At 41.1% G+C, this 12,670-nt stretch overlaps 1 protein-coding gene across 1 annotated transcript in view; it reads left to right on the top strand.

The window, feature by feature from the left end:
* Positions 1-439: 439 nt before the first annotated feature.
* prkcea (protein kinase C, epsilon a) overlaps positions 440-12,670 on the top strand; it is a 39,000-nt gene continuing 26,769 nt past the window's right edge. The window contains exon 1 of the mRNA XM_028567795.1: positions 440-1,633. Coding sequence (XP_028423596.1) covers positions 1,289-1,633 — 345 coding nt within the window. The 5' untranslated portion in view covers positions 440-1,288. The remainder of the gene's footprint in view (positions 1,634-12,670) is intronic.

Raw genomic sequence — 12,670 nt, 5'->3', positions numbered from 1 at the left:
AGGTGTGTGTGTGTGTGTGTGTGTGTGTGTGTGTGTGTGTGTGTGTGTGTAGGCTGTCTGTGACCATGCATAAGGATTGACTGATTGACTGGCTCTATTGGCTGTCTGGCCATAACACACACACACACACACACACACACACACACACACACACACACACACACACACACACACACACACACACACACACACACACACACCATGCCTGCGGGTGAATTCCATCCATCACTTCGTCTATTGCGCCTAAAAACACCTCTTCCACCACCTTTTCTATCTGCACGCGCGCGCACACACACACACACACACACACACACACACACACACACACACACACACACACACACACACACACACACACACACACACACACACACACACACACACAGAGTCTCTCTTTTCTCTCATCCGGCGCAAGAGACCGGCAGCGCGGGTGACGCGTTTTGCGCATTTCCTGCAGCTCGCGCTCACTCAGATTCAGGAGAGAGAGGGGACGGGAAACAGGGACCGAAAGGAGAAAAAAAAAACGAACGGGAGTGGAACACCGTGATGTATTTGGGGTGCTCGTGAGCCCGAAAAAGACTGCATTGAGGGGGCAAAAAAGCATTGCTTTCCGAGAGTACGTGCAAATATCGCGTTGCTGTGAGGTCGAAACAAGGAGATTATCCCAAAGAAGAGCGATCGAGGGGCTGGAAACGGAGCACCAATCCCGGATGGCTAGGCGCGGCTGCTCGCGCTGTCTCCCACCCTGACCCGGGAGAGACACACAAGGACCGTGGGGACGCTATTGGGCTTCACGTGAACCAAACCGGAGCTCGTTAACCCGCATTCCCCCTCTCTGCTGTTTTATATCTCGGCCTGTTTACGCCGAAACAGGAATCTTGTGTGGCGCACGGGACCGACCATAAACAAACAAGACAGCCGCTCGGGTGGGAGAGTGTTCAGCAAGCGACCTCTGAAGGGTGTGAGTCTGCGTTGTTACTGCGTTTTTCCCCCCCAGCCCATTAGAGATCAGCTGTATTGTAAGCGCGTGTGCCTCTGTTTGTGTGTGCGTGTGTAGATAACAGTGTTCAGATATGGCTGTACTAGACTGAGAGTCCAAGGAGCCAGCGGCATTATGGGATGTAGCAGGACTGTTCAGTGACCCCTCTCATTGGAAGGAAACACTTTGTGTACAGGAGCAGGAACAGGCAGACTAGCCTAAACACACACACACACACACACACACACACACACACACACACACACACACACACACACACACACACACACATCCCAGCTGCCTGCAGCCATGCCTGTGTTCAGTGGCCTGTTGAAGGTGCGAGTGTGTGAGGCAGTGGACCTGAAGCCCACACCATGGGCCCTGCGTCACGCTGTGGGGAAAAGCGGCTCCTTCCTGCTGGACCCTTACCTGGCCCTGAATCTGGATCACACCCGGCTTGGCCAGACCGCCACCAGGACCAAGACCAACAGCCCCGCCTGGCACCAGGAGTTCTGCACTGAGGTCCGTGAGGGAAGGAGTCTGGAGCTGTCTGTGTTCCACGATGCACCCATCGGATATGATGATTTTGTAGCCAACTGCACCATCCAGCTGGAGGACCTGCTGCAGAACGGAACCAGGCACTATGAGGACTGGGTATGTGTTTGATGTGTGAATGTTTCAGTGTGTTTTAATTACCCACAGAGCATTGGGGCAGAAGTCCTTGGGCCCAAAAGTCACAGGTATGCATGTAGGCAAATTTGCACAAGCGCTTGTGCAGGTGGAATGAAATTTCATAACAGACTCTAGGCCCTGAAACAAACAGGGCCCCAGTTTCAGAAGCATACAGTCTCTGCAACAACCCTGCTGTTACATTGTTTGCATTGCATATTTGATGTGCTTGTGGTTACTTAAAGGCATCAGGCAGAAAATGCACAGTGTACAGTTTGCCCAGTGTCCCCTCACCTTATTATCCAAATATTTTAAGTAAATGATCAACTTAAAGCTAGGGCTGCTCGATTATGGAAAAAGGCATCATTATTTAACACAGTTACTCGTTGACTTTTGGAAAGATCTTGCATTTATTGAACAGTGAAACAGGTAAACAAATCAACAGTGAAAACACAACAAGTGAAATTTCCCTTAATACTTTTCCCATTGAACTTTTTGAATTCCCCTTAAAATAAAAAAATATATTCAGATGTTTAAATAGTATTAAGTAATAAACACAAAATAAGATCAACTGACGTAGTGCACTGTCACAATCTTTTGAAAACAAGTAATAAAATAATAAGTAAATAAAATTCAAATAAAAGAAAAACAAAAATAAACGAGATCAAAGTTAATTTCTGGCATAAATCTGTGTCATTCAGAACACACCAACATAAGAATTTACTTGCAAAATGTAAAGTGCCAAATAATCGTTTTTCTTGATACATTGTTATTGAGACCGTTGTGAGACAAACTTGAAATTGTGATCAAAATTCGATTAGTTTCACAGCCCTACCAAAAGCAAATTCTTTTGAACTTATTCATCTAGGAAATAGACTAGCTTTTTCATTTGCTGCCTCACAAGATTCATTCATTTACACACATTTCTTCCTGAGAGCTTCCCAGCACAACTACTGCATGGCCAGTGATCCCCTTTGGGCAGCTCCATTCCTTGCTCATGAATTGGGGTGTACAGATTCTGATCCCTTAACTCAGGGTACCTACAGATACTAAGTACAGATCAGATACAGTTGCTGTCTTCTTCCCAAATATAAAATCTATCTAACAGCGAATTCCCTGCGTGGAACTCACTGGGATAAATAAAATAATATTACTCTGAATGCAACTTGTAGCAGAAACAGTGAATTTTATAATGACAGTAATGAATAAAGAAACTGTATTTAATTGTAAATTCTGGACGATAACCAACCCACCTAATAAGGTCAGTATATCAGGGATGATACATCCCTACCTTTGGGCACCTCTCTGGCTGTTGTTTATAGTGTCTAGAGCATTTTTCAGTTGTTTGGGCCATCCACTCACAAATATGCTCACCTTACCTTCAATTCAAGATATTGTCTTCAAATGGCAAACCTTTGTTGGATGTCTCTTCACTAGGGCTGGGTATCATTCTAAATTTTCGAAACCAGTAATAATACCAATACCGTGACTTGGATACCGGTTCCTAAACGATCCCAATTTTATAAAATTAATTTTACCAAATTGAAATTACAACATTAACGGCACAAATCTTTTCATTTTTTTTTCTACTACATAAGCCCTATCTCTGTGTGTAGGAGAGTTTTGTAACATTAGACAGCCAATCACCAACACTATTAGTTCTTGGTAGAAGCATGCTGCATGCGTATTGGCTCACTGACACTGATGAGATTTACTCCTTAAGTATTGAAATTTGGTATTGAATGATTTTTCAACACACTGTACTAAGGAGGCAATCCGGTCTGTGCCTAAAAAGTATTGAATTCGGTCCCCAGCCCTACTCTTCACTAGGGATGGGCATTCGATTAGATTTTCTTAGTCGATCGTCGGGAGAATTAACGATCAACTATCGATTAATCATTCATATTTTTATATTAAAATTAATTATTTATTTAACTTTTTATAAGTTAAAAATGCAATGAGAATACAAAAATACAGATTATACATAATGTATATATAAATACATTATAGATATAGATTATAGATTATAGATATAGATTATAGATATAGATTATAGATATATGTGGTGATCTGAAGCAGCAGAACCTGCAGCTGCGAGCCTGCGTTCTTAAACAGAGACCCTCGTTTGTTCCAAAATAATAAATAAAAAGAATCATGTTAAATAATAACTTAACCAAAAACATAATAATAGTAGATCTGACAGGTTTTGTCAAAATGTAACTCAAAACTATCCAAGGCACGGGACAAAGCCTAATAGCAAAATATCCAGTAGGCTAACTCAGATACAACTTCTGCACCAGTCTACTGATTTTTGTTGAGAAAGATAAGCATGTTGACATGATGTGGGGTCAGACGCGACCGCTACCTGGTGACCATCATTCCAGCCGCCGAAAACACCCGCGTTGCCGGGATGCACAGGCAGTGTTGTGCTTGAACGCGTTCATTGAATGTTAAAATTTTGGGTGAACTGAACGTACTGTATTACTGCCTGATGAACGTTACTGTGAACTCGTTCATTCTGGTGTTTGTGAACGGCACGCTCTCTCAGTTTAACTTCGTTCAATAGGGTGCCAGATTTCTATAGAGCCTTCCAGGCGAAAACTCGGCTAAAAGACACTGTAAACAGGCCTTAATATGTAGCGGAAAAAAACACCCAATCTGGCAACACCAGCCACCAGAGTCGCACCGCCACATGCGTCATCAAAACAAAAAGCAGCATGTAGGCTTCTTATATACTGTCTATGCTTGTAGGCGATGAAGCAGCAAGGAGGCGTCTGTTGATCATTTAAACGAGTTTTATGACAAGGTCGGTGAGGATGGGAAAAATCGTACATTTCTGTGCAAACTTTGCCCGCCGGCTTTCAAAAAGAAAATCCGCATTTCAGTCACATCCACAGCAAACCTGAAACGGCACATTGAATTCAAGCAACATATGGAAAAAAAGAACTATGAACTAGTTCATTTTTGGAACTGTGAACTTAGTTCAAAATTTTGAAGTATGAACTATGAACTGAACTAGTTCATTTTACAATTTGTGAACTGAACTTTGAACTAGTTCATGTAGAAAGTGAACTTTCACAACACTGTGCACAGGTAGCTCCGCGCTAACTTGGCCAGCCCGGGGACCTTATTCCGTTCTTCGTAGTGAGTTTCTACCAGTCTGGTGATGGTACGTTGTGACGAAATGTGATATGCTTGTTCCAATATCCATGTCAAGGAACTTGCAGGTCCCTTGGGTAATTTTCTGCTCGTTGTGCATCGCAGCTCCTCCGTGCTAACGCCGAGTTTATGCTAGGTTGAGACTGAGAGCAGGATGCACCGCGGCCGCCACCGACATTAACCGGCTCGGATACACTTTGTTTAGTGGTAGGCTACATCATTTGAGTCGTGGCATCTCAGTGTTTGCAGTGAACTAAGTCGTTTTTTTTTAATCAAAATGGTCCCATGCCACACTTAGCCGTGTCCTCTTCATGATTACTTTTGAAATCAAAACGTTAACTTGCAGCCAGGTAACTGAGTATGGAGTCAAATATTGCCCCCGGGTGGTAAAGTGTTTAATTGCTGCCACACTGTGAAATTCATTTCATTGCTTCAAGACTCACACTACGCAACGCAACCAGCATTAGTTTAATCGATAACAAATTAACGTGATTGACGAAATTCTTAATAATCAATTATCGATCGTCGCGTAATCATGCCCATCCCTACTCTTCACTGATGGATCGAGGAGTAACGTAAGTGTGAGCTGCATTTAAAAGAAATCCCTACTTCCATCATCACCATCTTCTTTCACTTTCTTTGGCAGAGCAGCAGTGTGTTAGTTAACTGTGAACTCAGTTGCACACGTCTGTTGTCAAACTGTATGTGCGTCTCTGTGCTGACACATTGGCTGGTTGTTTATTCCGGGCTTTTTGGTTTTTTGCAGTACTTTTATTATGCAGCTTTACCTCCTATTTCTGTGACATAGGAGCTGTTTGGACTTGCATTAGATCTGATTTTGGCATCTCAGGTCAAGCATGTAGTCGTTCCTCACATTCCTCCTGCCTCTTTGGACTTAAAGAAGACATATGACATGCCCTTATTTTCCCCCTGTAGAGTTACACTTACCAACCGAGCACACAAAGTAGATGTTGTGTGAAACTTCGCCACAACCTGGTTCAACGTCTCCAACAAGTTTCCTCTCACTGTATGTTGAGAGATACACATTTATATTTACTATAAAATAGTGGTGGGAAAGACTGGAGTTTCTTTCATTTGTTATGGTTTCTCATCAGTTATCTCATTTGCGTCGGCCGCCAGGGACTGATGTTGGACTGCAGCATATATATCTGTATGTAAGGGGATAAAGAGTTTTTTTGGGGTCTGCAAGTTTGGTTTCCAGTTTTAACATGCGATGGGGTTCCACTTCTACGCTTTGTTTTATCTTTTCTCGCTTTACATTAGATGAAAAGCTGACGAAGGACAAGCATTCTGGGAGCTGAGGACACGCAATTTAAACAAAATACAATATACTTGAAGCTTGTTTTAAATATGATTATAAACGGTTGAACAGTGAATGTTGTGTTATGCTCTGTTATTACAGTATTTTAGCCTACTATTCATTTTTATCAAAATGGCATGTTTGTAGCATGGTAATACTGTTTTGAAAACTCTTTAATGCCAGAGTTTTTAATACAGACTCTGTTCTCAGCTGGATTAACATATAATGTAAAAAAGAGAGGCAACAAAATCTTCGTTGTGGTTTTTACCAATCTCATATTTGATTTCTTATGAAGCTTTTTTCATTTTTTCATTTGACTTTGACTTGACTTGACATGGTATAGTTCGTTATGAGGGGTTTAATTGATTTATAGGTATGTAATCCTACACTGTATTAGTATACATTGTATACATACACACACACACACACACACACACACACACACACACACACACACACACACACACACACCTCGTCCCTCAGCCGTCCAGAGTAAGGTCAGAGCATATGGATCACTCTGTTGATTGACCACATCCCATCGATCAGCCTGCTGGCTCGTCAATACATCTGCCTTACAGCAAAACAGTCCCTCCCCCTTCCCCTCTGTCCTCCTCCCTTCATAACTCCATTACTCACCACTTCTGCCTCCCATGTCTCCCTCATCCTCCCATCTCCAACAGTGATTCCCCTCATCTTCCTTACTTTCCCCCACCTCCCTCCTGTCTTCATTTACCCACCATCTTCCTCCTTCCTGCCTCGCTGGCTTGTGTACCTTACACTCCTCTTTCATCTGCTCCTTCCTACCTTCATTTACTCTTCAGTCTCCAGTGACGGATATAGAGTTCAGACTCAACAAGGATACGGTGAGAAATATAATATAGGAGTTAATAGGTTGTCTGAGTCGGATCAGTCAGGTTTTTTTCTTAAACATTTTACTTATTTGTGTCATTAATTAGTTTCCCACAGCATACTGTACGTTTCAAAATAAGATTGCTTTTGCCACCCAGTGTCTTCCTGCAGGATGCTAGCACTATGTATAACATACATGGACTGCTAGTACTATAATAAGCTGCGTGAATATTAAACTTGCTTGTTTTGTCCAAAAACCAAAAATATTAAATTTACAACCAAATTAAAGCTATATTGCATAGTTTATTTCGCCCCCATGAGGAATTTTAAGTAATGACAACAGCGGTGCACTGTGCCCACTCCTCCACGCAGTTGCTAGTAGCCAATGTGAAAACAAGATGGACTCTTCAGAAGAGGTAATTATCTTCACTTGAGTTTCTGCGCGCTAAGTCGCTGGATGACATCATTTTCTAAACAGCCATACTGAGAAATACAGAGAGTGGTGTGTTGAGCTGATCTGGTCTTAATTAGCTTTCTAGCAACTCATTTGGCAATGACTTGAATGTTACGCACTAAAGCTTTAAAGGAAGAAAAGCAAAAAATTGTCACATTTGAGAAGCTGGAAAAAGAGAATGTTTTGGTATTCTTTTTTGATAAATTGGTTAAAGGACAGCATGACTGTAGTGATCGTCTGTCTGTTGGTTTGTCAACCACTTTTGTTCAGATTGAAATATCTCAACAATAGATGGATTGCCATAAAAATTGGTACAGATATCCACCGTACCACGAGTATGAATCCTAATGGCTTTGGTGAGCCCCCGACTATTTCTCTAACGCCACCATGAGATTCACATTTTAGTTTTTTTTAGTTCAATATCTAAAAAATGGTTGGATGGATTGTCATGACATATTTTCAACACACCAGCCTTTTGAAGGATTTTTTCTTTTCTTCATCTAGCACCATCTTTGGGTCAACATTTAAATGTGTCCAATACTTTGGTTTATGACCATCTACCTGCAAAACTCCTAACATTCCCATCAGCCTCACCTGCTTTGTGCTAATTAACAAATGTTAGCATGCTAACATGTTAAACTAAGATGGTGAACTTGGCAGACATGACACCTGCTAAACATAAGCATGTTAGCATTGCCATTGTGGGCATGTTAGCATTTAGCTCAGTGCAGCCTCACAGAGCCCCTAGCAGTGATGTCAGAATCAGGGATATACAATAAAATGTAAATTAATAAAACTAACTAATAAAACATATAAGAATTAAAATTCCTCAATTTGATCACAGAAACTCTTATTCAGTGTTACACTTCCTTCCACTGAGGCTTGTGTACCTCAGCTCCGTCTTTCTCACTTTCTCCGCCTCCCTTCTGCTGCCTCACTCATCTCATCTCATCCTCCCTCTCGTCTCAGTTATTCCCATCCTCTCGGCTCCCTGTTCTCTTTTGTCTTCCACCACCTCTCCATGATACATCTGTGGACCCGAGCGCTGTGGGCCAGGTTGCTGCTCTGTGCCGCCGGTGAAATATTAACCAGGCTTTGATGTTTATTAATTGTCCCACTCAGTAAATGAGATGCTCTGTGGGGCCCATCCCCATGACGACAATGACAGCCCGTCCCCTTGGTGACAGCCTCTCACCCACCAGAGAGACCGAGAGCTGGGTAGGTGAGAGTTGGTAAGATCAGAGAAAAACAAAGAAGAACAGTGCCTTGGTGGTTCTTTAAGAAGTCAGAATAATTTAAAATCAAAGGTAGAGAAACTTAAAAGGTTTCTTTGTGCTGCATGTCCGTTCTTTAAGGAAAATTCCATTTTAGCATAATTCAGCTAAACACATTATGCTTATTGGGCCCAGCAAGCTTCAGACAAGTTGTACTCAGTTATTTACGCCACTTATTTGGAGATACAAAGTAAAAAGTCTCAGCTTCATTAATTAAAAGCTGATACCCTAAATGAGTTTCTTCTTAGATCAATATTGACACAACATAATTTGTATTGATGCAGTTTAGAGGAATATTTGCCCTTAATGTAAGATATAAAATAATCCAAATCCTGCTGCCAAATACTTAAGTTGATGTACATGTTTTCAGTACGTTACCTTTAACATAAAGCACAGCGAGTCTACTTGTAGTGAAATGTGTTATATAAATAAAATTGCCTTCCATTGCCTTTATATAGAGGTGAGCCACATACCACTGTAAACAAAACTGTGTCTGTTCATTCCTGCGGTAACTATGGTATAGCAGTGGCAGAGCAATGCACAGGATGATTACAATATTGTTGATTTTACTTTTCACTTCTAAATAAGCTGTTTAGATAAAAGGGTATATTTGGCTGCTGTCACAAATGTTATTGTAATACTGTATGTAGAACCCCATGTGTCCACAATGCAGCCAGTGAGTAAATTGTAGAATTATGACCAAAACTAAGAAAACATATTATTGAACAGAATATTTAATATCTTTCTTTACGTAAGCATAGCATTAAACATTCACAGTGTACTTGCCCATGCTAAAATTATTTTGGTATATGATTTAGCTAATGAATAAAAAAAAAAGTAATCTTTTAGAACATTAAAACATGGTGATTACGAATGTATTCTCGTGGTTTTCTGTTGGCACCTTGTAACCGAATCATCTGTACAACGCGGACCAAATTCTCTCATCCACCACAAGCGGGAAAAAAAGGATCCCCAGTATTGTGTCAGCCTTTGCTAGATTTTATGACCCAGTTCATACAGGTCTTATAGAGCTCAACAGTGTGGTTCCGGAAGTAAAAATCCCATTCATATTCTGCATAAGGTTTTTGATTATCAGCCATAATGTCTTAAACATCCAAGGTAGACTCACCACAAGCTACGAAATTGTGAAACACCTTGCGAAAGTCCATATGTAATAGGCATGGGCCGGTATACAATTCTGATGGTATGATAACCTTCATCAAAAATATCATGGTTTCACAGTGTAGTGGCATTGCAATTACAGCTTTTAAAATTTTTTTTATGTCTGGTTAAAAAACATTTCTTTTCCACCGAACACAATGTATTTTATTTTTAAACACACTGCACACAGGCAAGGAGATGGATTACTAAACTGTACTTTCTCTCCTTTACCAGTCATAAATGTTTGAGGTTTTGAAACCTCGACTTTTTCAAACCATGGTATACCTTGAAACTGGTAACCGGCCTCTTCCGTTATATGAAATCAACCTTGTTATAAGAAAAAAATGTTATTTGTAATGTCACAGCAAATTACTACACTACCTACAATCCTAAGCTTAACAGCAATGGCTCTGATTGGTTGTCACTGTTGAGCTCAAATATAAAATACAAAATGGTTAAATGAATCTTATCATCTGCATTTATAACTTCCAGTAGATATTTTAAATTGGATATAGGCTGGTTTCCTCCACTTTATTTCTAGTCTTAAAAACAGTTCCAGCATTAAAAGGGTGTAATTAAAGTATTTAATTAAGGTTTTTGAAAATGGCATGCCCTGGAGACGGACAGATGGACAGAGAGAAAGTAAGCAGAGAAGGTAGAAATTAAGAAAAGATAAATTGGGGAGGTAAATGGACATGAAAATACATAGACAGGAAAAAGGAGAAGGCTGTGGAGAAGAGGGAAATAGTGATGAAGGAGAGGGAGTGGAATATGAGGTGTAAAAATAAGCTCTGTCTACATGTAAATATATCAAGCTGGAAGCTTGATATATTTACTGCTAGGAGTTAGGAGCCACACAGCGTTTCCTCACAGGGACACGGACCACGTCAGATATCAGCCAGCCACTGTTTGACACTTGGCATCAACACACACTCACATGCTCTTACTTACAGCAGCCAGGATTAATGACTGAAGGACTACAATAAGAAGCCAGTCACCATTCCTTTAAAAACATTTTTAAACAGTTTATTGTTAAGTTTATCAAGCCTTTGTGAGGCTAACATTTGAACCAACAGTAAAACAACATTGTTTTAGATGATTATTTCTAGCCTTGTAGTCATTGCATATATAAGATATTGTGCGACATATTTTTTGTGATTTGTTAACAAGTGATAGATACAAATAGTGTGAAGCGTCTTTACATTTAGTTGAATCATTTATATTAGTGTTAATATTGGATTTGATAAGTGTCACGACGATGTCTTTGTAGCAATTGTCACACTTTTTTATTGACACTTAAGAAATTCCCAACTGAATTATAGAGCAGTTGACTTGAATGTTTTGGCTGCTCATAATTATGGTGTTTATGATAAAAAATTGTTAATGTTTGCAATTCGATACCACGGACAATGTTATGGTCACTGCCTGGTACATTAAAGTCTTGTCAGTAAGATGTCTTGTCAGTGCTGGTTTTTGGAGAACGGGCCGGCTGCGGCCTGTAGCACCTTACGCCGCCCACCTTTTAGCTCACCAGCTACAGTAGTTCACCAACTGTCACCAAGCTAGACTATTTCGCAAAGATGAGTGGGATGACTGGGCCTTTACTGTATTTTTTGCCATGGAAGGTAAAGTTGAAAATATCATCCCTTACCATCATAATGCTATTGTACCTTTGTGTAAGGGACAGCACAGCATGGCCATCCTCAGCCAAAACATGACTCTGATCATTGAGGTCACAGCCATATTGTCATAAGCCCATCCCCTCACCATGGCAAGTTACATGACATCATAGGCTCCACCCCTCAGTGACCTGTTAGTTAAGTAGGACAGACTGGATTTAAGATGTGCTGTTGCCACCATGACAATACACACACACACACACACACACACACACACACACAAAAGATGAGCACTGCCCACTGATGCCAAATCAGGTCAACCTTATGTGTGTGTGTTTATCCTGGAGGGTGTTTAATGCATGTTGTCAGTGTAAGGGAAGAAATGGGATGGATATTTGAGAACTCTGGGACAGCAGGTGAAACTGTTCACCCCCTCTGTCTTTCTGTTACCCAAGGAGTGTGTCTACGACCCTGTTTACACTTGGTTTTAAAATGCGTTTTGGTGATCCGAACACAAGTGGACAGCCAAGACACATCGCCATTCACACCTGTCTATCATGTGTCTCCAGCTTTCGTAACTGCCTACGTCACTAGAAGGTCAAAGGGCCCCGCGCACAGTTTTTCATCCACACTCTCGGCACTCACATTAGTGGTTGTGTCGGTACAGACGGAAATATTGCTGTCAGCAGAATCGAACACATTTCCTTCCATCGGGCAATGCGATGACAATCATGCAACACTTTGTCCAACTCGTTCTAAAATGGGCAAGTTGGCATGCTGTCACCAAAACAACCACCACGTCCAGCATTGATGACGTATTTTTCTGTTACTTCATGTTGGGGATGTATCAGGACGCATCAGCGTTCATACTACCATCCATGTGGTCAAATGTGTCTCAGACCACCTCAGCGACTGGTTTAAGTGGTTGTATCACAATGTGTCTTGTTAAATAGTGAGCTTTAGAGGTGCTGGTATTGTAGGTGGACTTTTACTGTTACTGTTGGACGTAGCCAGCTAGCTGTTTCCCCCTGTTTCCATTGTATGTGTTTAGCTAAGCTAACCAGCTGTTGGTGGTTCCTTCTTATTTAATGGACAGATAGTAGAGACATACAAAGGTTCCACTGATGTAATCTGACCTGGGACTTAGCGGTTATGTGGCATTTTAATTGCTGCACCTTTTTTATT

The sequence above is a fragment of the Perca flavescens genome, chromosome 21, assembly GCF_004354835.1.
Source record: "Perca flavescens isolate YP-PL-M2 chromosome 21, PFLA_1.0, whole genome shotgun sequence".
Lineage (NCBI taxonomy): Eukaryota > Metazoa > Chordata > Actinopteri > Perciformes > Percidae > Perca > Perca flavescens.
This window is presented reverse-complemented; position numbering and strand designations above follow the sequence as displayed.